The following is a 27,590-nucleotide window of genomic DNA, read 5'->3' on the forward strand; positions in this document are numbered from 1 at the left end:
ACCAACATCTAAGAAATGGAGGTCTACAACTTGTGAGATAAAAAAGTAAAAATAATCACCTTAAAGAAAATCAGTGAAAATAAATACAGACAGTTTAACAAAGTCAGGAAAATAATGCATGAATAAAACGTGAAAGTCATGAAGTTGTGTCCAACTCTTTATGATCCCATGGACTATACAGTCCATGGAATTCTCCAGGCCAGAATACTGGCGTGGGTAGTTGTTCCCTTCTCCAGGGGATCTTCCATTTAATAAAGAAACAGAAACCATAAAAAAGAACCAGACAGAAATTCTCAAGCTAGTAACCACTTTGGCTGGTGAATTCTACCAAATATTTAAAGAAGAATTAACACAATCCTTTGCAAACTCTTCCAAGGAAAAAATAAAAGAGGAGGGAACATATCCAAATGAATTTTATGATGCCAGCATTATCCTGATACAAAAACCAGTTAAGAATACTACAAGAAAACTACAAGTCAATATCCCTAATGAATACAGATACAGAAATTCTCAACAAAATACTAGCAAACCAAATTCAACTGTACCTTAAACAGATAATATAACATGATCAAGTGGGATTTATTCCTGGGATGCAAGGATGGATCAACATGTGCAAATCAATAAATGTGGTATACCACATTAATAAAATGAGGAATAAAAATCATATGATCCTGTCAATAGATTCAGAAAAAAGGATGTGACAAAACAGTTTATAATTTCATTATAAAAGCTCTCAAAAAGTTGGGTAGAGAAAGAAAATGCTTCAACATAATAAAGGCTAGGGGACTTCCCTGGAAGTCCAGTGGTTAAGACTCTGTGCTCCTAATGCAGGGGGCACAGGTTTGATCCCTGGCCAGGGAACCAAAGATCCCACATGACACATGGTGTGGCCAAAAAAATATGAACATAAAATATGAAGACAGTAGAATATTGTTTTGTAAAATATTATTCAGCCATAAAAATGAAGGAAATCTATTTTATTTGGGTGGGCCTTGAGGGCATTATGCTTAAGTGAAACAAGTCAGACAGAGAAAGACAAATATTGAATGATCTCACTTGCAATGTGGAATTGCAAAAGCTGAACTAATGGAAAAAGAGAGTAGAATGGTGGTTGTCAGGGGCTGGGAGTGGGGACATGCTGGTCAAAATAAATAAACTTCCAGCTATAAGAAGAATAATCTCTAGGGATACACAGAAACCTTGGTTAACAATACTGTATTATATACTTGAGTGTGGCAGAGAGTAGATCTTAAATGTTCTCACTACAAAAAGAAATATTTATGTGCAGTGATGGATATGTTAGGTAATGTTATTGTGGCAATCATTTCACAATGTATATATGTGTCAAATTGTCACATTGTACATCTTGAACGTATACAATGTTATATGTCAATTATATCTCAATAAGGCTGGGGGTAAAAAGAGAAACAAAAAATACCAAACCTAATCAATTAACTAGCTGCTTTGTTACTTTAAGTCAAACAACTAGTCCAGTAGAATTTTCTCCTTCAATTTACTGAATCAACTACTATGTTTTATAAAAAGATATATTTGAGGAGAAAAAAGCTTGGACACTGGAGAGTGAAGAAATAAAAATACAAATTAAAAACATTATTAAGAAATTTTGATGAGAGAAGGAAAATATAGAACTGTGTATCAGGAATAAAAAAAAGTGGTTTATAAAAATGATAAACATTTTTTTTTTGACATGTGAGAGGATATTAGTCAATTCTCTTTAGAAGGACTGAGAAGCCGAAGAATCCATGGATTGTTTTTTTTTTTTTTAGAACAATAGAGCTTTTAAGAAAATGTAGAATGAAGACTCCCTTATCAAGATGAAGGTGGTGGCTATATTGAATGTGCACTAGGAAAGAGATTTACTGATAATATAAATGGCTTGAGATTGACATTCAGGTCTTTGGGAGTTTTTAACCTTTAAAAACCTATTGAATAGTTGTCAGATGTTATTGGCAGGTGGCCATTTCTTTTTAAAATTTATTTTCAAATATTTATAAGTCACATATGTGAAACTGACTAGTGACAGAGGCTATTATTCAACAAATGGATTACCAAAATGAGACTGGGGTAGGGTTCCATGATAAACTGTGTATTTCATTTTAAAGATGATTTTCTACATTTGCATGTAGTACATTAGCAGAGAATTATGTGATCATTAACAACTAGCATTGATATAATTTGAATAAATAAGAGATTTTTAAAAATTAAGTCATTTCTTTCTTGTATTTCAGACTTGACCTTCATATGTTTTCTTACATTTCCAACTAATAATTTTTCATAGATCTTTGAATAAAAAACATTATGCACATATTAATATTTTGATTTTGTGATTACTGAATGGCATTGTTTTAATAAATTCCACATTTCATGTCAATTCAGCCAGGGCAGCCTCTGACCATTATATTCTAAAATGAATCTGCTTGATTTTTACAGTTTGAAAATTTAACAATATTGTTCTAGTTTACATGTTTGATTACTTGGTACTCTTCTGGACTATTTGATTCCATAGGACCTTGAATACTGAAATGTGTCACTAATTAAAATATCTACGATATGATACACTGAAGGAAAAAAAAAGCAGCTGAGCTTAAATTCAGACTGCCATTAATTTTATTTTACTCATTTGTGACTTCATTTCCAGATCTATAAAATTGCAGCTCCCTAAAGAGTATGTCTGTGAAGAAAGCGGAGCACTGAAGAATTTATACTTTTGAACTGTGGTGTTGGAGAAGACTCTTGAGAGTCCCTTGGACTGCAAGGAGATCCAACCAGTCCATTCTAAAGGAGATCAGTCCTGGGTGTTCATTGGAAGGACTGATGCTGAAGCTGAAACTCCAATACTTTGGCCACCTCATGCAAAGAGTTGACTCATTGGAAAAGACTCTGATGCTGGGAGGGATTGGGGGCAGGAGAAGAAGGGGACGACAGAGGATGAGATGGCTGGATGGCATCACTGACTCGATGGACGTGAGTTTGAGTGAACTCTGGGAGTTGGTGTTGGACAGGGAGGCCTGGCGTGCTGTGATTCATGGGGTCGCAAAGAATCGGACACGACTGAGCGACTGAACTGAACTGAAAGAATATGTCTAGGATTAAATGAGTCTCCACCATACAGTGAAATGCTTGGCCCAAAGCAAGTATTCAGTAGATACTAGTTTCTTTCCTTTGAATCTTTAAGAGGACAGTGGGCAGCGTAGATGGTAAAAGTCTTAATTAGGAGGTTAACACCATATTTGCTTGGGTTTATTTCTGTGTCTCATTCTATCCCATTGGTCTACTTGTCTTTTTATGCCAGTATATATATATATATATATATATATATATATATATACACACACACACATACACACACACATACACACACTGTTTTGAAGTGCGATAGTAAAGTAAAGTCACTCAGTCATGTCTGACTCTTTGTGACCCCATGGACTGTAGCTAACCAGGCTCCTCTGTCCCTGGGATTTTCCAGGCAAGAGTACTGGAGTGGGTTGCCATTTCCTTCTCCAGAGGATCTTCCGGACCCAGGGATCGAACCCAGGTCTCCCGCATTGTAGACAGACGTTTTACCATCTGAGCATGAAGTGTGATAACTCCTGCTTTATTCTTTCTCAGGATTTCTTTGGCTCTTTAGGGTCTTTCATGCTTCCATATTAATTTTAGTAGTGTATTTTCTACTTCTGTAAAAACTGCATCTGGACCCTTGATAGGGATTGCACTGCATCTACAGAAGGCTTTTGCTAGAATTGCCATTTTAACAGAATTAATTTTTTCAATCCATGAACACAGGATACCTTTCCACTTGTTTGTGTCTTCTGCAATTTCTTTCATCAATGCTTTGTAGTTTTGAAACTTAAACTCATGGAATAAAGACCAAACTTATAGTTATCAGAGGTGGAAGGTAGAAGAGGGAAAGTTACAAATTTCTAGTTATAAAATAAGTAAGTACTATGGATATAATGTACAGCATGACTATACCTAACACTGCTGTTTAATATACAGGAAAGTTGTTAACAGAGAGTAAATCCTATGAGTTGTCATCACAAGGAGAATTTTTGTCCTTTTTTCTTTCTTTTATTTTTATTGTATCTATATGAGAAGATGGATATTAGCTGAGCCTATTATGGTACTTTTTTCACAATACATGTAATTCAAACCATTAGGTTATATGCCTTGAACTTGCAAAATGATGTATGTCAATTATTTCTCAATAAAACTAGGGGAAAAAAGAAAAAAAGAGGGTAAGAGGTGGCAGCATACTATAGAGAACATGGGATTTGGAGTAAAAAGGCTTGATTCCTACCACTTAGCTTACGATTTTGAGTAAGGTATACACCAAAATCAGCTATATTGGTTTCTCCTTCTGAAACTCAAAAACACAGTCTAGATCATTTATGTGTAGGCAAATTATCTAATTACCACCAGCAAAAAATACCCCCAAACAAACAAAAAACCCGAGGGTGTTTCTAAATGATTTTACGGAAGTACTGTGTGTCACAGAAGACAGTGTTTCATCATGAGGACAATGATTCCTGAAACACTTAATGCTATGCTATGCTAAGTCACTTCAGTCGTGTCCGACTCTGTGCGACCCCATAGACGGCAGCCCACCAGGCTCTCCCGTCCCTGGGATTCTCCAGGCAAGAACACTGGAGTGGGTTGCCATTTCCTTCTCCAATGCATGAAAGTGAAAAGTGAAAGTGAAGTCGCTCAGTCGTGTCCGACTCTTAGCGACCCCATGGACTGCAGCCTACCAGGCTCCTCTGTCCATGGGTTTTCCAAGCAAGAGTACTGGAGTGGGGTGCCATTGCCTTCTCCGGAAACACTTAATAGTAACCTTATAATTGAAGAAGAATGAAAAATAAATTCTATGACATAAGACTGTGTAGATACCAATTTATTTCAAATGCTTTAAATGGAGCAGTTCTTCATATTTTCCAGGGTCAGTGGGTAGAGATTACGAAAGATTGCTCTGACTCACTTTGTCCAATATCTGTAATAATTCTTAAAGTAGAACTAGAAGAGATCTCTTTCTTTATCTTTAAAATAGGAATCATATTAGTTATTATAGTCTTTGCATAAGCTTGCCCTGCCAAGCCCTGCCATCATTATGAATAAGCACATCCCTCAAATCCCATACACAGGAGATAAAAGCTAAAGAAAGCACTTTATAATCTGAGAAAAACAAACAAAAAGTAGATTCACCCTGTCTAGCACAAGATCCACCCCCCCAAATGAAGTCTTAAGCTTGTTCCCATAAGTTATACCTTAATGAAATCTTACATAGTACCTTACTGACATCTACCAAAACAATCATCAGTGTAAGACAGCTTACTCTTTGCTGTTTTCTTTTATTCATAGACTATAACATTATAATCTTGTTTTTCTTTAAATATCTGTTATATTTTTTTATTTGTAGAGTCAATTCTAAAATCTAGACATCCTTGAAAGATTTTTGGAACAATTCTTTTATTCATGACTTTTAGCCTTTTGTTCCCATAAATAAACAAATGTGGTATGAAATCTTGAATTCATAATGCTGTATAAGTAGTAAGTATTTACTAGTAAGTGCTCATCATTCAAAGTGAAAGAGCTATAAAAATGATGTGCCTGAAGTGCCATTTTAGTATAGATGAAGGAGAAAATGACTACATCTTGGGATCATGAGGGGAATCTCTGTAAGTTAGGGAGAACCATTAGCTGTATATGAAAGAGGAAAAGAGAAGGGAGGGAGAAGAGACAAGAAGGAAGGAAAGAAAGAAGGATGGTCTATCTTTACACAAACATTTAAACAGAGTGGAAGGGAAATCCCAGTCAGAGGCATGTAGGGGCAAATTAGTCTGATGTTATTGGGATAACAGTATTTTCTTTGTAAATATGCTGGCAAATATGGTGAGACATCATATTAGTGTATATTCAGCTCTAGAGACAGTAGGTTGCCTTTATCAGGATGGTCAGCTAGCATTTAATTAGAATAAGGGAACACTCTAGAGCCACTACAAACACTTCACCTATCATTATTTCTGATCAAAAGTAGATGCTTCATAAATTAGCACAATGGATATTAGAAATCAAGTTTCACTGCTAAAATTAGTGACTTTTTTACTAAGTATAGTGGATTTTGGAAATGGACCCTCAATGTTGAAATCAGTGCTACTTAAGACATATGCCCAAGAAATCATAAACAAAATGAAAGGACAGCTAATAGAATGGGATAAAATATTTGCAAATGATGCAATTGACAAGGGATTAACTTCCAAAATATCCAAAGAGCTCATAGAGCTCAATAAAAAACAAACAAACAAACAATGAACAATTCAATCATAAAATGGGCAGAAGACTTAATGGATATTTCTCCAAAGAAGACATACAGATGGTTAACAGGTACATGAAAAAATTCTCAACATTAGTAATTATTAGAAAAATGCAAACCAAAACTACAAAGAGGTACCACCTCCCACCTGTCAGAATGGCCATCATTTTAAAAAATCTACAAATAACCAATGCTTGAGAGAGTGTGGAAAACAGTAACCCTCCTACACTGTTGTGGGGAATGTGGTACAGCTACTGTGGAGAACAGTACGGAGGCTCCTTAAAAAACTGAAAACAGAATTACCATATGATCCAGCATTCCCACTCCTGGGTATATATCCAGAGAAAACTCTCATTCAAAAAGATACATGCACACCAGAGTTCACTGCAGTACTACTGACAATAGCCAAGACATGGAAGTAAACTAAATGTCCATCGACAGATAAATGGACAAGGAATATGTCCACATACACATACATGCATACAATGGAATATTACTCAGCCATAAAAAGGGTGAAATAATACCATTTGCAGCAACATGGATGGATCTAGAGATTATCATACGAAATGAAGTAAGCCAGACAGAAAAATACAAATACCATACGATATCACTTATGTGTGGAATCTAAAAAGAATACAGATGAAGTTATTTACAGAACAGGAATAGATCCAGAGATAGAAAACAAACTTAGGGTTATGTGAAAGTGGGGGAGGGATAAATTAAGAGTTTGCAATTAACATACATGCTCTACTATATATAAAATAGACAAATAAGGATTTACTGTATAGCATAAAGGGAGTACGTCAAGACTGTATATTGTCACCCTGCTTATTTAACTTCTATGCAGAGTACATCATGAGAAACGCTGGGCTGGAAGAAGCACAAGCTGGAATCAAGATTGCCGGGAGAAATATCAACAACCTCAGATATGCAGATGACACCACCCTTATGGCAGAAAGTGAAGAGGAACTCAAAAGCCTCTTGATGAGAGTGAAAAAAGTTGGCTTAAAGCTCAACATTCAGAAAATGAAGATCATGGCATCTGGTCCCATCACTTCATGGGAAATAGATGGGGAAACAGTGGAAACAGTGTCAGACTTTATTTTTTGGGCTCCAAAATCACTGCAGATGGTAACTGCAGCCATGAAATTAAAAGACACTCCTTGGAAGAAAAGTTATGACCAACCTAGAGAGCATATTCAAAAGCAGAGACATTACTTTACCAACAAAGGTCTGTCTAGTCAAGGCTATGGTTTTTCCAGTGGTCATGTATGGGTGTGAGAGTTGGACTGTGAAGGAAGCTGAGTGCTGAAGAATTGATGCTTTTGAACTGTGGTGTTGGAGAAGACTCTTGAGAGTCCCTTGGACTGCAAGGAGATCCAACCAGTCCATTCTAAAGGAGAACAGCCCTGGGTGTTCCTTGGAAGGAATGAAGCTAAAGCTGAAACTCCAGTACTTTGGCTACCTCATGAGAAGAGTTGACTCATTGGAAAAGACTGATGCTGGGAGGGATTGGAGGCAGGAGGAGAAGGGGACGACAGAGGATGAGATGGCTGGATGGCATCACCGACTCGATGGACGTGAGTTTGAGTGAACTCCGGGAGATGGTAATGGACAGGGAAGCCTGGCGTGCTGTGATTCATGAGGTTGCGACGAGTCGGACACGACTGAGCGACTGAACTGAACTGATAGGGAACTATAATGAATATTTTGGAAGAACCTATATGGGAAAAAAAATCTGAAAGAGAATAAATACATTTATGTGTGTATATACATATACACATGAAAGTAGAAAGTGAAAGTGAAGTCGCTCACTTGTGTCCGACTCTTTGCGACCAGTGGACTGTAGCCTACCAAGCTCCTCTGTCCATGGGATTCTCCAGGCAAGAATACTGGAGTGGGTTGCCATTTCCTTCTCCAGGGGATCTTCCCCACCCAGGGATCGAACTCAGGTCTCCCACATTGCAGGCAGACCCTTTAACCTCTGCGCCACCAGAGAAGCCCCATATAAAACTGAATCACTTTGCCATACACCTGAAAGTAACACAACATTGTAAATCAACTATACTTCAACAAAAAAAGACATGAGTAACTTAACATCATTTAGAGACACATCCCACTCCTCAGATGTCTAGTGGGGCCAGAGACCTTTCCGCTTAGGGAAAGTGTTTCAGACTTGATTCTAAATGGTCCTGTGTCCTAATGAAGAATATTCCTTTTGGGTTTCTCATACATCCAAATTTATTTCAGAAAGAATTTTAAAAGTTATATGTAATAGAAAAGACAGTAAATATTAGGGAAATTTTTGAAAAAATATAGATATAACATCTCAAATTATAATGCCCTACAATGTTGTTTTCATGTCTGAATAGTACCTTTCAGTTCTTATCAACATGGACACATAGCTCTCTTCAAAGCTGATCATCATAGTATACAAATCTTTTTATATTCTGCTTTTCATTGAATACCATGACAGTTTTCTGTATCATATGTAGTTCCCAGTTGATGAGGAATATTCTTAGACATCAATAGATGGTTAGCCTAATCCTGACACTGGGATTGTCACATGTGCCTCAGGGGCAAGGTTTTTTTGGGAACTCTCACAAACATTCATGTGACACAGAGTTGGAACTTCTTCAAGTTGATAGGATAGGTTAAATATTTGTTTATTAAGAAATGTATATGCAGCAGAATTTGTCCAAATTTTCTTTCAATATTTTATGGAATCAAGGTGGTAGAGTAGTAATTAATCTTCTCCTACCCCTAACCATTAGAGTTAGCTCATTTACCAAAGGGACCTGAGAATTATGGGGAACTGCATTGTCTTGGGCCCATTCTCAATAGCTGTGTTTGTCTAAAGACCAGCATCTCATTCTAACCGGGAACTATGTATGATCAGATTCTATGGGGTTGGCAAGGCTACACATGTTTAGTTGGGTTACCCTGTTACAGTAGGTGTTTTCTGAACTAAGAAAGCTTTCTGCTCTGGCAGGAAGAAATACCAATAATCATAACCAGGAGAAGTATCAATAATCTCAGATATGCAGATGACACCACCCTTATGGCAGAAAGCGAAGAACTAAAGAGCCTCTTGATGAAAGTGAAAGAGGAGAGTGAAAAAGTTGGCTTTAAACTCAACATTCAGAAAACGAAGAGCATGGCATCTGTTCCCATCACTTCATGGCAAATAGATGGGGAAACAGTGGAAACAGTGACAGACTTTATTTTGGGGGCTCCAAAATCACTGCAGATGGTGACTGCAGCCATGAAATTAAAAGACACTTGCTCCTTGGAAGAAAAGTTATGACCAACCTACACAGCATATTAAAAAGAAGAGACATTACTTTGGCAATGAAGGTCCGTCTAATGAAAGCTATGGTTTTTCCAGTAGTCGTGTATGGATGTGAGTTGGGCTATAAAGAAAGCTGAGCACCGAAGAATTGATGCTTTTGAACTGTGGTGTTGGAGAAGACTCTTGAGAGTCCCTTGGACAGCAAGGAGATCCAACCAGTCCATCCTAAAGGAAATTAATCCTGAATATTCATTGGAAGGACTGATGTTGAAGCTGAAACTCCAATACTTTGGCCACCTGATGTGAAGAACTGACTCATTTGAAAAGACCCTGATGCTGGGAAAGATTGAAGGTGGGAGGAGAAGGGGACCACAGAGGATGAGATGACTGGATGGCATCACCGACTCAATGGACATGGGTTTGGGTGGACTCCAGGAGATGGTGATGGACAGGGAGGGCTGGCGTGCTGTGGTTCATGGGGTCACAAAGAGTCGGACATGACTGAGTGACTGAACTGAATGTTCACTATATTCTGAAGAACTATCATCTTCTAAGACACTATTATATATGTCATCCAGATGATCAGAGAAAGTATCTGCATAAAATTCACTGAAAAGTCCTTTACTCAAAATTTTGTGATGTGGCATTTTTGAAAGTTTTATGGTAATAAACTTGCATTTATAATACACAGAAGGTTGGGATAAAAACTGAACAGAGCAAAATATGAGTGATAACAATAGTCGTAAGTTGTATAATGAACCCTTGATTAACTTAAAGCTCTAAAAACTATGCACAGTCATGTTAATTGTATCACTCTGTATAAAAATATATTGATATATCTCTGGTCAATAATGCTGGGGTAACAAAAGATGTGTTAATATGTCTCTTGTTAATAATGTGTTAGCTGATCATGATAACTAATTGGAAATGGCAGATGGAGAGGAAGTGAAGCAAATGAAGTAAAGAATGATACAGAGAATTGAGATGTAAAACGGAAAAGGTAAGGAATGAGTGTGGGGGATGGGTGATGCAAAAGCTGGCCTTGGTTCCTATCATAGTGTAAAAAAACCAAAAGGTTATGAGAAAACGATAATAAAACAAGAGAACTTGGAGAAAGACATTTAAGAGTAATTTGTACATTCGTACACAAATGCAGCTGTAGACAGGGTTGTACATATTATCCAAAAAGGTGGTGCTGCAGAATTAAAAGAGAAATGCTAAGGCCCGTGTCTAGGGAAAACATTACAATGTAAGGTTGTGTAGAAGGGTACAAAGACTGATGTGAACAAACCAAGAGAGCAAAGCATCAATATGTTTCATCTTAGAAAAATAGAATCTTTCTGATACAAAACTGATACAGTCAGATAATGCCTATTGTAAAGACTTGAAAGGAACTGACTGAATGTGTCCAGATGCCAAACAGTCCATCTCCCAGTCTGATACAGTGATGGATATTAGGAAAGTTTGGGGATTTAGACGGGGTTTCAATTCTGTCTTTCTGGTTGTATGATTCTCTGAGTATCAATAAAATAGTCAACACAACACTTGTCATTTAATACATACTTAAGAAATGGTCAGTGAATCTGTTATTAACAATCACTGTAATACTGCTGCTGCTACTGCTGCTAAGTCACTTCAGTCGTGTCCAACTCTGTGCGACCCCATAGATGGCAGCCCACCAGGCTCCCCTGTCCCTGGGATTCTCCAGGCAAGAACACTGGAATGGGTTGCCATTTCCTTCTCCAATGCATGAAAGTGAAAAGTGAAAGTGAACTCGCTCAGTCGTGTCGGACTCTGTGCAACCCCATAGACGGCAGCCCACCAGGCTGCTCCATCCATGGGATTTTCCAGGCAAGAGTACTGGAGTGGGGTGCCACTGCCTTCTCCATCAACAGTGCAATAGTAGATATTTATTCAGTTATAACAATGTGTAGAAGAATCCAAGGAGATGCAACTAAAGTTCAGTAACATCTAAACTCTAAACATCTAAATTTAAATCCCTTACGATTATACAGTGTAAGTGACAAATAGATTCAAGGGATTAGATCTCATAGACAGAGTGCCTGAAGAACTATGGACAGAGGTTCACGACTTTGTACAAGAGGCAGTGATTAAGACCATCCCCAAGAAAAACAAATGCAAAAAGGCAAAATGGTTGTCTGAGGAGGCCTTACAAATAGCTGAGAAAAGAAGAGAAACTAAAGGCAAAGGAGAAAAGGAAAGATGTACCCATTTGAATGCAGAGTTTCAAAGAATAGAAAGGAGAGATAAGAAAGTCTTCCTCAATGGTCAGTGCAAAGAAATAGAGGAAAATAATAGAATGGGAAAGACTAGAGAGCTCTTCAAGAAACTTAGAGATACCAAGGGAACATTTCATGCAAAGATGGGCACAATAAAGGACAGAACTGGTATGGACCTAACAGAAGCAGAAGATATTAAGAAGAGGTGGCAAGAATGCACAGAAGAACTATACAAAAAATATCTTCATGACCCAGATAACCACGATGGTGTGATCATTCACCTAGAGCCAGACATCCTGTAATGTGAAGTCAAGTGGGCCTTAGGAAGCATCACTATGAACAAAGCTAGTGGAGGTGACGGAATTCCAGCTGAGCTATTTCAAATCCTAAAAGATGATGCTGTGAAAGTGCTGCCCTCAATATGTCAGCAAATTTGGAAAACTCAGCAGCAGCCACAGTACTGGAAAAGCTCAGTTTTCATTCCAATCGCAAAGAAAGGCAATGCCAAAGAATGCTCAAACTACCACACAATTGCACTCATCTCACATGCTAGCAAAGTAATGCTCAAAATGCTCCAAGCCAGGCTTCAACAGTACACGAAGTGTGAACTTCTGGATGTGCAAACTGGATTTAGAAAAGGCAGAGGAACCAGAGATCAAATTGCCAACATCTGCTGGATCATTGAAAAAGCAAGAGAGTTCCAATAAAAACATCTACTTCTGTTTTATTGACTATGCCAAAGCCTTTGACTGTGTGGATCACAACAAACTATGGAAAATTCTGAAAGAGATGGGAATACCAGACCACCTTACCTGCCTCCTGAGAAACCTGTATGCAGGTCAAGAAGCAACAGCTAGCACTGGACATGGAACAAAAGACTGGTTCCAAATTGGGTAAGGAGTACGTCAAGGCTGTATATTGTCACCCTGCTTATTTAACTTATATGCAGAGTACATCATGAGAAACACTGGGCAGGATCAAGCACAAGCTGGAATCAAGATTTCTGGGAGAAATATCAATAACCTCAGAAGCGCCAGTGACATCATCCTTATGGCAGAAAGTGAAGAAGAACTAAAGAGCCTCTTGATGAAAGTGAAAGAGGAGAGTGAAAAAGTTGGCTTAAAGCTCAACATTCAGAAAAACAAAGATCATGGCATCCGGTCCCATCACTTCATGGCAAATAGATGGAGAACAATGGAAACAGTGAGAGACTATTTTTTTGGGCTCCAAAATCACTGCAGATGGTGACTGCAGCCATGAAATTAAATTATGCTTGCTCATTGGAAGAAAAGCTATGACCAACCTAGACAGTATATTAAAAAGAAGAGACATTACTTTTCCAACAAAGATCTGTCTAGTGAAAGCTATGGTTTTTCCAGTAGTTATGTATGGATGTGAGAGTTGGACTGTAAAGAAACCTGAGCGCCAAGGAATTGATGCTTTTGAACTGTGGTGTTGGAGAAGACTCTTGAGAGTCCCTTGGGCAGCAAGGAGATTCATCCAGTCCATCCTAAAGGAAATTAGTCCTGAATATTCATTGGAAGGACTGATGTTTAAGCTGAAACTCCAATTCTGTGGCCAACTGATGTGAAGAACTGACTCATTTGAAAAGACCCTGATGGTGGGAAAGATTGAATGTGGGAGGAGAAGGGGATGACAGAGGATGAGTAGTTTGAATGGTATCATGGACTTTATGGACATGAGTTTCAGTAAGCTCTGGAAGTTGGTGATGGACAGGGAAGCCTGGCATGTCGTAGACCATGAGCTCACAAAGAGGCGGACATGACTGAGCTACTGCACTGAACTGAAACTTTAGAATTTTCTACCATTCAGAATGTGACAAAAAATTATACCGGGAATTTATCATTTGTGTGAAATCCTTCATATCATTCAGAACAAAAACTATGTCCAAAATAAGGTTAATAGATAAAATGAGACTTGTTTAGGTAATATCTTTTCAAATAACTTCTACTGTGTTAATTGTGCAAATAACAGCAGGTCTTGAAGTTATGCTGAACATATCAAATTTTTAAAAGGCTAAAAATAACAAGGGCTCAGTGTTCAATCAAATAAATGCTTTGAAAATAGACCTATATTCAAATCCCATCTTGGCCACTTACAATAATATTAGTGGTATCTTCTTTAGTAAGTTATTTAACTCTGGGAGCCTCAGTTGCTTTATCAGTAAAAGAGAGATTATACTATTGACCTGAGTTTTTCTGAGGTTTACCAAAAATGACTTTAAGAAGGCCTAGTACTCAGCTTGATTCTCATTCAACAAGTACTCTGACATTGGCAATTTTCTCATATCTCTTTGAAGCAGTAGCAAAAAACTTAATAATCTGTATGAATGGGCAAGAAAGTTAGAAACAAAGAATAAATAGGCTAATCAGTACTTTAAAATGAGAAAAAAGCAGTCTTGCTGTAGCACAGACTTCACTGTAATGGAAAGGGGAGAAGGCTACAGAGAGGAGTGTTGCTGCTGCTGCTGCTAAGTCGCTTCAGTCGTGTCCGACTCTGTGCGACCCCATAGACGGCAGCCCACCAGGCTCCCCCGTCCCTGGGATTCTCCAGGCAAGAACACTGGAGTGGATTGCCATTTCCTTCTCCAATACATGAAAGTGAAAAGTGAAAGTGAAGTCACTCAGTCGTGTCTGACTCTTAGCGACCCCATGGACTGCAGCCTGCCAGGCTCCTTCGTCCATGGGATTTTCCAGGCAGGAGTACTGGAGTGGGGTGCCACTGCCTTCTCCGAGAGGACTGTTAGGGATGCTGAATAAATTGCTCCTCTTCACAAGTCTGACAGCCTACACTCTACCTGTGACTTATTCCAGAGGCCTGTGGAAATGTGGTAACACGGGCAATTGTTTCATTTTCCTTTGTAATGGTAAGTGAAAAATGGATAGTCAATAAAAAGAGATTATGAAAATGATCAAGAAATCCTGATCGTATGTACTGTTTATTGTCACTTCACATATGCTTCCTATGTTGCAAATTAATGTTATATATGAATCACTTTCAAATGACCAAAAAAGGAAAAAAAAAACACAAAACTTTAGTCCACTAATGGGCAGTTTATGGAGCTCAATTTTAACGGCTCCAAATTCTTCTTAGATTGTAAACATATTTATGACTGACCAGAGGCAAATAATAATAATGATTCTATGAAAACAATATTTACTTACCCAGTTGGAGCACAAGTATTAGATTTATTATTATGAAAACAACGTGTTTGTGCACTTCCCTCTCTGTGGGTCCCCACTTGGAATAAAAATCAGCCTGTCCAAATAAAGCTAAATAAACAGGGTTGAAAGACTGCTGGATGAATTTTAAAATACTCAGTACTGTTTGTTATAACTGATCAGGCTAAACAAGAGACAAATTAAGATTCACTTCAAACCACTGAGCTATGGAGCATGATTAAAAGAGACACTCCTTCCCTATACAGGAGTAAAGCTGGACTTTCAGTACTGATGACAAGGTGAGAGAAATGAACAATCTGATAACACTGTAGTCAGTGTTTGTAATTCAGAAGTGCTCTTTGGAACACCATTCTAAAAACGGTAGGTGTTGCTTTCCAATTTTCAGAGGATAATACCTATTGGCTCCAAAGCATCACACATAGCGTTCCATATAAAAGATGAATTTACAAACTGAACATTGAAAGACTCTAAGAGATGCTGCAAATGGTTATTCAGGTAACTTTTCTTTCCTTCAACAAAACAAAAGCAGGAAACGAATATGAATAGAAAGAACATTACAAGAAGGGACTCAGCTTACCTCCATCTAGCTCCTCAGCCCCAAAATGATTCCTGTAGAAGAGCATGATTTCTATCTTGTAACATTTGTAGATGGTCACCAAACAAACAAGCAGCAGAAGGATAGCACCAAGCCCTCCAGCAAGTTCAACTGTATACATCAGCTCTAGAAAAAAAAAATTACCAGAGGGAATTATATTCACATACAAAATCATAAATTCAACTTGATTTCACACTTTTGTGGATGAGATCAGATGTGGGTAATGGATTGACACAACCCCTTTCCTTTCTGCAGTAGAATGTGACCTCTTGATAACTTTCTAGCTGTTTCCTTGGTAACCTGATAAGGTGGTATGTGTTACTGTGTTGCTAAGCAACATTGCTTATGGTAAGAATGAACCTACATTGGTAGATTGCATTTGGGCTGATTTGTAAATACCTGATTGGAAACTATAATTTGGGGCTTGCTAGAGTGAAAGTGACTCTTACACATAAACCTATTCTTGCGGGAATCCTGCAAGGTATGCTGGAGTTGAAAAAAGAAATACTGGTTCCTCTGGAGACGAAGCTTTTAAGCCAGGATGGTTTCTGAACTTACCCAATCTGAATCTTAATCTTTTCCACTTCAGCTGTCACCTGGAGGTTGGGGCTGAGGAAAAATGAGGGGTGAACAGCACAGTTCCTGAAGGGCAGTGTGGAGTGTCGCATAGTTTGAGTGGACCATCTAATGAATACTGTCTGCTGGCTTCTGCCAGAAGCACTAATACTTGTCTTTCTCAACAGAGTGGTGCCAATATGGCTGACCGCAGTCTTGGAGGCTGAGTGCTAACTTGGGATTAAGAACTAGGCTCCCTAGTGGATGTCACACTGGACTATATGGTCATATTTTCCTTTCACTAAGCTCTTAAATGGGCTTCCCAGGTGGTTCAGTTGTAAATAATTGGCCTGCCCAGTGCAGGAGATGCTGGTTTGGTCCCAGGGTCAGGAAGATTCACTGGAGAAGGAAATGGCAACCCACTCCAGTGTTCTTGCCTGGGAAATCCCATGGACAGAGGAACCTGGTGGGCTACAGTCCATGGGGTCACAAAAGAGTCAGTCACGACTTAGCGACTAAACAGCAGCAACAGAGCTAAATATTTTTTTCTTATCCTTTCTTTCCCCTTTGACTTGGTATGTTACTACATTCTATCCAAAAGAGTAACTTTCTTGCCACTGATTACAAGTAATTTTCTTGCCTCTGTATACAAGTTCTCGTATTCCTATAGAATGTCTATACAACATAAAAAATGATCAGACAATTTTAGAGATAAAACATTCACTTCTTTTTTCTCCTTCAGAGCTCATGCACAATGTAACAAATTCAATGATACTGGTATTTAAACATTAGGCCACAATGCACAGATTTTGAAGTCCACTTTAGTTAAATGCTAGTTAAATTGCCTGTGTATGTATTGTGACCTTTATCATCATAGTCCAAATATTACTGATGGGTTGTTATTGTTCCTTGCAGTTGACAGCTACCTTGAAAAGTACTAGTTTCCTTAATTACCACTAAAGATAACTATTCCTGAAATTACGGCCCTAAAGTAATGGTATTTTCAATTCTGTAATTTACAATTCACCAAAGGGTTATCTAACTCTGTAATAGTCAATGTAGTCTTAGATTGAGAATTTTAAAAGAATCTATGGTTTTGCAGTGACAACTACTCTTGGCTTCCAAGATCACTCTTGAAATCTTACTAATGGGGTGAAATCATCATGGGTGCAATGCAGTATCAGTGATAAATAATCTGAAAAGTATGGCCATAATTTTCTCACAAGGACATTTTTGTATTTGTGTGTATGTTTGCATGTGATGTCACTTATCTGGGACGATTACAGGAAAAAAAAAACAAAACCTCAGCCATATTTCTTATCTAGTTATTAATTTCTAATTCAACAGTTGAATAAAAAGATACATATAACTAGTGTTTAATCAAGTGTAGCTTTCTGCTCTTATTAAAATTAAATAGGACGCAGAAGAAAAACTTACAAAAAGTGATTGGAATTTATGAATTTAAGAAAGAAAAAATAAAGTGAGTTATTAAACCTTTAAGAGTGTAAGTTAACATGAAGTGTGAATTACTAAGAAGTATCTCAAGGAAATTTATATAGTTTGTATTTATAAATATCAGACAGCTTTATCTGCTGAATCTTGTGAGGGACTATGTAAGATAGTCTACAAAAGTACCAGGAATGAAATACAAAACATGCTTCAGTATACTATTTTCCTACTACTATATGAACAGAAAGGATTAGTGTGTATATAATTCTGTGTGGTACTTTGGGTCTTGTTTTCTCAGGATATCAGTTAAACTCCACCACACATAGACACCTGCATAAAACTCTAACTTAGGCCCATAGGCTAATTTACATACCAGAAAATCTGATTTCAATTATACTGGATATAATGGGAGAGATAAGCATTTGGGCTATGGCTACTTTTCATATTGCTTCTTTTTTCTAATATAACGCATTTCATACTTGGAATTCATCACTCTAAAACTCGTGTGAGAAAAGAAATTAAAAAAAATAATGGAGAATGTGTAGCCTCTACTCCCAAGCACTGTTACTGGAAATGCCCAATGATACTACTATATTAGAAAAGTTTGAGTAGTTGCTAATAAAGTTAAATATGAATCTACCCTAAATATGATCTACTCCTAAGTTCTTGCTGCTGCTACTGCTAAGTCGCTTCAGTCGTGTCCGACTCTGTGCGACCCCATAGACGGCAGCCCACGAGACTCCCCCGTCCCTGGGATTCTCCAGGCAAGAACACTGGAGTGGGTTGCCATTTCCTTCTCCAATGCATGAAAGTGAAAGTGAAGTCGCTGAGTCTTGTCTGACTCTTAGCGACCCCATGGACTGCGGCCCACCAGGCTCCTCAGTCCATGGGATTTTCCAGGCAAGAGTGCTTACTCAAAGGAAAAATAAGCCAATGTCTACAAGAAGACTTGTACAGGATGTTCAGAGTAGTCTTATTCATAGTAATCACAACTGGAAGCAACCCAAATGCTCATTAACAGGGTATAATGAACAAACTATTGTGTGTCAATAGGATACAATACACTCAGCAGTACAAAGAATACACTGCTGATAACATGCAGCCTTTGTGAATTTCACAAAATGATGTTAGCTGAAGAACGCCAGACACAAAGAAATACCTTCAGTATATATATTTAAATAAAGTCCAAGAGCAGGCCAAATTAAACCTTAGTGATAAAGATCACAAAATGGATGCTTTGTGGATGAGTGACAGGAAGATTTATTGGAAAGGGGAAAGAGGGAACATTATGGGGTTAAAAACAAAAAACAAAAACTCTATCTTTTTCAGGTATAAATACAAGTATATACATTTGTCAAAACTCACTGAGCTAGACACTTAAAATTTTTATGTTTTACCTTAGGTTAATTGCACTTCAACTCTTTAAAATATTGATATTTTTAAAAAGAGTCATTATAAGTTCTAATCCAAGGGATATGGGTGAAGAAGCTTTAAGGAAAGAAGGGAGTCAAGACAGCTGCTTTGCTGTAGACAAGTGCCCAGGCAGGGAATGGTTCTTCCATGGTGCCCTTAAGCATATCCTTTGATTCTGGAACCATGCCTTACATACTCATATCTCGCTGAATAGCTTATGTAACAATCAAAAACTATGCCTGAAATGTAATTTTATTAATTCAATAAGCAGAATTCTTTTCCCTCAGATAGTATTTATAACAGTGGTCTCTACACACATTTTTTATAACTCCTAAAAATTAAGTACGTGTAAGAGAAAAATGTTAAGAAAGTAAGCTCTTCTTATTTTTAGGGAAGTAGTTGCCCAAATCTGAATTATTCCCACTGGTAGATGTCATGAGTCCCTCAAAAATTGCATATACTAACTAAATACGCTGCTTACTAGGCTAACCGATAATACTGTCTAAAATATAATGAGAAAAAGAGAGCAGGGTAGGTGAGGCTTAGCAATTACAGAAATGCTCTTGTGTCTCATGAATCCCTCCTTTAAGGTACAAACATGAAAAGTTGTATATGCCTAGAGTATGAGCAACAAAGCAAGAAAAATCTTCTGAGCCATATGGCAATCATTTACTTAATAATAAGGATACCAAAAATTAGTCCAAGAAACAGTGTTTGCAAAAAGCTAACTTATCTTGAATCAAACCAGTCAATCCTAAAGGAGATCAACCCTGAATATTCATTGGAAGGACTGATGCTGAAGCTGAAGCTCCAATACTTTATCTAACTGATGCAAAGAGCTGACTCATTGGAAAAGACCCTCATGCTGGGAAAGACTGAGGGCAAGAGAAGAGGATGACAGAGAGATGGTTAGATAGCATCACTGACTCAATGGATAGGAATTTGAGCAAACTCCAGGAGATAGTGAAGGACAGGGAAGCCTGGCGTGCTGCCGTCCATGGGGTTGCAAAGAGTTGGACACAACTTAGTGTCTGAATAACAACAAGTTATCTTGAGATCATGACAGTATCTCAGATTTTCCTCAGAAACTATAGTACTACACGGAGAAGCACAGTGTCTTATAACAAACTTGCAAGTTGGAAAAGAAATGTCTTTCCCCAGTTTAATGCCTGCTACCTCAATGACTACATTATTTTTATGCAAGACTAATAAACATGGCTTAGGTAGTATAAATGTATGCAGCTTAAAAAATTTTCCATTTAGGTTTTTTATGTTGGTTTACATAGCACGTGTAAATTCTCCCAAAGAAAATGATATATTAGATTCAGTTCCACATTCTTTTTTTGCTCTAAGCTGGACATATTCATTAATATGAGTGCCAGCCAATATTGCTTACACATTAGGTGAGGACAAAATTACTAGGGGTTAAATTCTGTTACAGTTAAAAGAAATGATGGGAACCCACTGCTGTATTTTATCTTTACATTACAATGTGAATGGTGTTGCCCTAGCAAATGTCATTTCCTTTTGAAATGGGATCTACTTTTCAGCTCAAGTTCAAGCTGCCTAGAGTGGCAGCATTTAAAAAATAAAAAGATTCCATTTCAGCACAATTCAACATCAGAGGATGGAAAAAGAAAATGCAAACCTTTAAAACTCTGTTTAGCCTCTGTGTTATGTTGTTAAAATGATAGACTCTGCCCCCTTTAAGGGACTGAGATGGAATACGGTAAATTGTAAAGCAAAATCGCTAGGCAAAACCTAAGGGAAACAGGCATTTGGTTAAACACAACAAATGAACAAGTGCCAAAGAGTTACGTTTAAGGGCACCAGCAGTCATTTAGTTACAGGCAATTAACAATAGTCCATGGAAAGCTCAAGTATGGGCTAAGGGAAAACACATTGATTATTGCTGCAGTAGTAGACTGCTTTCAGAATAAATTGCTTCAATTTAAAACTAGATTTGCTACAAGCATTTTGAGCAATGACTACAATTTTTTCTTATCAAGACAGTTGGACCAAGCAACCCTTTAAAAGAAACAGCTAATTAAAATAAAGCGCATGCCATCCGCTAGTATATTGGATTACATTGCAAATAATAAATGCATTTGGTTTACACTAATCTTGCTGCAATTACCTAGTGTAGTCTGGAATCCTATTTTTTTTTTTTATTGGCCTGTACCTGGTGTTATTTTTGCAAATTTTTTCTGCTAGGTATCTTTGAAGAGGTAAGGATGTTAACAGAGTTAAATCACAGTTTATAATTTTGAACTCTTCCCTTGGAGTATCCATTTTCTTCTCTCTATTTATACATATCATCTTGTTTAAAGTATAGCTGAAGATTTTAGGTGACTTATATAGTTCACTATATAAAGTCCTTTCAAATGTTCTGCCCTGATTTATATGCAGTAAAATGTAAGTTCGTGGGGGAAATGTCTGATAGACAATATAATGATCTTAGTTTATTCATTAGCCTCACCAAGTACATTTCTTTTTCTCTCATTGTGTTATAAAGAGCTAAACTTTATAAGGATTTATCCATCCACATAAATTCATATGCATATTTATTTCTCTGGAGCAGTATAACTTATTTGTTCCTGGCAGGAGGATAATTATACTCAGCCTACAAAGATATTCAACTCAATTCTACAATACGTCAATGCAATTTAGAAGCAGTTATAATTTTTTTTGATGACACATTAAGAAACTGAATTGCTATTCACATAATAGCAAGAAAATGTTTTCAGAAGGTATAAACTGGTATGTAAAGAGTAGTTTAGCTCTTGAAAAAGTGCTTTTTGGAAGAAAGAAGAATAGATATAATAATAGTAATAGTAATAATACTGAATGAAAATGGTCTCTGAATTTAACAACTTGATCTGTGCAGCCAAACATTTGGGCAAAAGATGACCTTCAAAGTAGTGTATTTTGCCATTTTGGAAAGAGGTTTTCAGCCAAAGTATCAAAGTAAATTTTAGTGTCAATTGAGAATACAAATAGGGTCTTGGCGGAGACCCATGATTAAGGCCTAGTTAGACTAAGCTTCCACAAGCCCTTGGATTGGAAATGTTATACATTCATAAACTATTAAAATGAAGAATTAAATGAAAGACTAGACAGAAGAAATGCATTGTTTTTTATATAGTTACCCTCAGAAAGTCCTTTTTCTTTCTCCAACCAGACAGGAAGGGTGCTAAGTTTCATTTTGTATTTTTTTTTTTTTTTTCTGTGAAGTAGGGGAATGTTCATAAATGGTATGTATTAAAAGACAGTTTACAATGAGTAATGACAGAAATCAAGTAAAACATGAATCCATGAGTTTATATTAATTATAAGCAAATTAATAAAAAGGAATGCTCTCCTTTACAGCAGAATGCCAATTGGCAAATATAGAAGGAATAATAGAGCTGGAAATCACCACTTTCTACCATCCTAATAATAAATGACTCAGGAAAGAATTATCAACAGAGCCTAAAGTTAATGGATAAAAGACTGATGAGGCAGAACATTCATACTATCTTAAAGCACCTCCTTACTGATTATTTACTAATGATTAAGGGAGAAACAGACACCATCTTAAGGAAGTGACCCAAATGAGCATCACCACTAATGGGACATGACACCGTGTACCTCCTGACGTAATGCATTAAGAAGGCGTAACAACATTTATGCAGTATTCCAGCCACATGTAAGAAAATATCTGCCCAAGGAGGAAATTACAAACTCAAACTGAGGGACACGGTATAAAAAATAACATCTGGTTTCTATTCTTTGAAAAAGTCAAAGGCATAAAAGGCAAATAAAAGTTGAGGAACAATCCCAGATTAAAAGAGACTAAAAAGACTTGACAACTAAATGAGCTGCATAATTCTGGATGGAAAAGGTGGTACAAGAATATTATGGGAATACCCTTTGAAATGTGAATATAGACTATATATTAGATAATAGCAGTCTATCAATTTTCAATTTTCCTAGATTTGATAAATATACTCTGATGTTGTAAGAAAATTTCCTTGTTTTTAGAAGATTCACATTGAATAATTTAGTCATGGTGTCTGCAATTTACTCTCATGTGATTCAGAAATATGTGTTTATATACATTCTGTAGATTTATCTTATCTAACCTGTCTAGATGAAGAGATATAAGGCAAGTGTGGCAACATGTTAATAATAGGTGAATCTAGTTGAAGAGGCTATATGGAAGTTTATTGTATTATTCTTACATCTCTTCTGGAATGTCTGCAGGTTTCTTTTTCAAACTAAAAGATTTTCACTATAGCATTTATCATTATAGGATATAATATTTAATTTTCTAATTACTATATTTATTATCTATTGTCTATCTCCTCCCATTGGAATTTAAATTCCATCAGGGAAAGGTTTACTTTGTCTATTTTGTCCATATTTTTTTTTTACTGATACTATCTCAAGTGCCTTGAAATCTACCTGACACATAGAAGAAACTCAGTGAATATTTGTTGAATAAGTGGATGACTGAATGACTAAGAAAAAGTACAATTTTCTAATGAAAAGTTATGCTTTTTTTGTATTCCACTCTAAAATTAGAATAATATCTCTGTGAGCCATTTTTACAGACAATGGTGTCATGAGGTTCAAGCAACTGATGTATAATTATTAATACACAGTCTATTAACTTGATAAAACTTCATTTTATAAAAAAAATGGTTAACTTCATAGTACAGATTTAAAACGATTCTTCCATCTATAAACCCGATGATAACATACATAGTCTTTATAGAATTAAGGAACTAGGAGAGTTTGTTTTCACTTGGCATTTAGGAATCAATCTTGTATTATTTTACATCTTTGATATTATTATATTATTTATTACTCATTTTTGTCTTTTCACTCACTCCTTCATTCACTTTCTTTTTGTTCTTTAAGTGCTTTAAATGTACTAGGTATAGTGTGTTGAGTTCTAGTGATCAAATGATGGATGGAATATACTCCTTGCCTTGAAGGAACTGATGTGTAGTTGCAAAGTCAGGCATGCAAGGAAATATTTTTAAAAAAATAAAAAATATTAAAAAAATTAAAAAGCTAGTCTTTATTGTGCACCTAAGTGTCACTCTGCTAGGCCTTTTATATAGGGGTAAGAAATGCTCTACTGTAAGAATAATAATCAAGGACCAGATGAGCATCTCACTCAGGGTGCTTTGTGTATGCGTGTTGTGTTTCTGTTGGGGGATTTTAGAGACAGAGATCAGATGCTGTATGGCACACTGCTGGACAGAGGCTGCAAACGAATTTGGCAAGGTTGAGTGTGAAGAACAGGGAAAGCAAGTATATGGTATGATGAGTGATGGTAAGCAAATTTATGCTCTGATTTCTCAGCTGGTATAGATCGTTTATCTTTTTTTTTTTTTTCCTTTTCCAAGCAACTAGCATGTACCTTGAAAATAAATATTTGTTTGAAGGATTCATGGTGTCAATTAAGTCAGGTTTCTTAAAATTAGGTCAGAGAAAATAGGGCAAAGATTCTCCCCAGTGGAAAATTGACATATATTTTCAAAATGTACCATGTGGTCTTACTAACAGACAGAGCTTTATCGCTGAAAACATTTCCCCTTTGGATTCTAAAAGCACTGTTTGCAACAGGTCAAAATCCAGAGACCATAAGGTAGGCTGTGCACAGACTACCGTGTATTTGCACACACAGAAACATACCAAATATTCGATGGGGCCCCCTTCACTTTAGATTGTGTAGGACTTAGCGTGATGGGGAAAAACCAGACAAAAGAACTATATTGAACAACAAAATGGGCCTCAGGTGACCAGCTTAGAAAAGACACAGCCATTGTACATCAAGGTGTCAAACTTCACTGATGCCTAAAAGAAAATCTCTGAGAAGAAAAAGTATTTACTTTATCTCTACTATGCATTTCCTTTCAACATGTCATACAAATAGACAGTCACAGATGGAGTGTTACAAAACATCTCTGGAGAGAAAACTGTCAGAGTGAAGGTGGTGTTGCCATTTAACTCCTTTGTGTTGAGGGCTGCAGTGTTTATCCTGGACGCAACCCTCCACCAGAAGATATATTGTCACATTTAGAAGAATTTGGTCTTCCACTGGGATTGCTTCTGGCCAAAGAACCCAGAACATCTGGACTGCTTAGATAACCAATAGAAGGAACCATGTTTTTGACAGAAACACTGAACACTTCTTAAAAAAAAACCTGTATGATGATTTGCAGTATATTCAGTATATTGAGTTGTTAAGAATAGATTTATAAAATATATTACACATGTAGTAATTGCACTGCAATAGACAAAATGGGATGTTTTGATAAACTTCAGAATTCTATGTTGTTATTACAACTTTTTCCCTTTAGGATTTCTTTCTTAGGATTTTTAACATATTTCTTAATTATTGAGAGCATTACAATAAAAAGTGTTTGGCAAAAGCTATCTCTCTCACAAGACAAGTTTCATTCAAAATCTTGGTGATTCAACAGAGCTAGAGACTATTAAGGTAAAAATAATAATCAAACCACATGCTGGGTCATTTCCCTCAATGGAAGTAACAGAAAAATCCATTTCTTATCCCTGTTGAATCTTTTTTGACCACTCTGATTTCTGAAAACATAAAAATGCTGAAGAAAATAGTGGTAAGTTTGCTTTCCCTTTCTCATTTTGAAAATAGATACTAATCAAGAATTTATCAACATTTAAGTATTTTTTTTCCTTCCATCAACACTCTATGAAGAAATAGACATGCCTTGGGAACTACCAATAGCAGGACCTACCATTCCTTGATTCCTCCTAAGGGTCCTTAAGCAACGACAAAGTTGAGAATAAGGTGGGTTTCTTATATCTTTTACTGGCCTGTGTTGTCCGGATATATGAAGAGCCCATCTTCCATAATGAATTCTCTTTTACCAAAACAGCAATAACACTGCCCTGCCTCACACGGACTAAGGCCTTATCTTATTGTCTCACTCTATGTACTGGTTTTTGGTGTATGAAAATTAGCAGCGGTTTGAGAAAATGCAGAAGTCAAGGTGTCCCCCAGTATGCAAAGTTTTCTAATATAGACAGATACAAAGGAGAAGCAAGAGTACATTCAAGGAAACAGACTTTAATATACTTCCAAAATGTGGAAATAATTTGATATTATAGGAAACAGATTAATGGTAGGTTTCCTATAAGCATTTTGAATACTCCAGACTGTAGCAATAGATTTTTTTCTCACCTTTTTTCCTGACTATAAAATGCGCTTATTGTAAAAATTTTGAAAATCATATAACAATAAGAAAAAGAAATTAAAGGTCACATGGAATCAGACCACCCTGGGATAACCACTATTACTACTCCAGTTACAATTGTTTAATGAATCTCTTTCTAATGTGTTAGATGTCGAGTGAACGTAACAGAGGCAAGTGACCTATAGCTTTAAATGCTAATACTTCAAAAAAGCTTATATTTTGTCTTTTACTCTGGACACTTTTGGAATAGAGTTGTCCACGGTGGTTTATAATCTGTGTTTTGCCGAGGGTCCTCATGGTAAACTTTTTATCCTAATTAATTTTTCATTCACCTATCTACCCAATCATTATTTATAGATGCTTGATTCAGGAAGGCAAGTCAAGCAGGAATTATTTAACTCTACCATGGAGCTTTTCTCTGTATACAAAATAATCATTTTTTGGCAACAGTTTACAAATATTCCTTGAAAAAGTAGATTAAAACATAATCCAATTTTAGAGAAAATATGGATTTCAAGTTACATTTAAAAACGAGTTGCATTGTTTTACCAAAAAGCAAACTAACCTGGTTTGTAAATAGTTAAAACTTGAGGGACTTCCCTGGTGGTCCAGTGGTTAAGACTCTGTACTTCCGCTGCAGGAGATGTGGGTTTGCTCTCTGGTTGAAGGAGGAAGATCCCGAATGCCACATGGCAAATTGAAAATATATTCTAATATTGTCAACTTTTATGGTACTATTGAGTTGCCACTGACATTAGTTTGCCCAGGAAGACAGCCAGTATGGAATTTTGTTGTGACATCTTTAATGTATTCCTTTTAGCTACTTTCAATAATGATATATTTAGATAATATAGACACACTTGTTCACTTGGGGAGAATTAGAAATGCACCCGAGCAGTTGTGAGTCATTATCTGGAAATGGTGAAAGTATAAATGAGTTTTCAAGTCATATTCATCTTATATTTCATACTAGAATTAGAATTCCAAACTGATTTAAGTCAAGTAATTTAAGTATCATTCTTCAGGCTTTGATAATGGCCTCCTCCATTTTAGTTTCCGTGAATTTGGTCACCGTTACTAGTCACATATCTTAAGGAATTCTAATTTCTATTCTGCCATTAGAGAAACTTGTCATCTAAAGATGTGAATCAACTTTACAAACAGTTAAAAATGTAACCAAAGTCCTGGGAAGAGCAACTGTTCCATTCCACTTTCAAGATTTGAAAACTGAGGTACAATGATACAAAACTCTGAGAACCTGCAAAATCTGATGAATGCGTTTATAC

The 27,590-nt window shown here is 36.7% G+C and overlaps 1 protein-coding gene across 1 annotated transcript in view; it reads right to left on the reverse strand.

Moving 5' to 3' along the window:
- The window catches only part of IL1RAPL1 (interleukin 1 receptor accessory protein like 1), a 702,885-nt gene that overhangs the window by 12,726 nt on the left and 662,569 nt on the right, over window positions 1–27,590 (reverse strand). Inside the window, exon 7 of the mRNA XM_061410523.1 lies at window positions 15,641–15,784. Coding sequence (XP_061266507.1) covers window positions 15,641–15,784 — 144 coding nt within the window. The remainder of the gene's footprint in view (window positions 1–15,640; window positions 15,785–27,590) is intronic.

Source organism: Bos javanicus, chromosome X, assembly GCF_032452875.1.
Source record: "Bos javanicus breed banteng chromosome X, ARS-OSU_banteng_1.0, whole genome shotgun sequence".
In the NCBI taxonomy this organism is placed as follows: domain Eukaryota; kingdom Metazoa; phylum Chordata; class Mammalia; order Artiodactyla; family Bovidae; genus Bos; species Bos javanicus.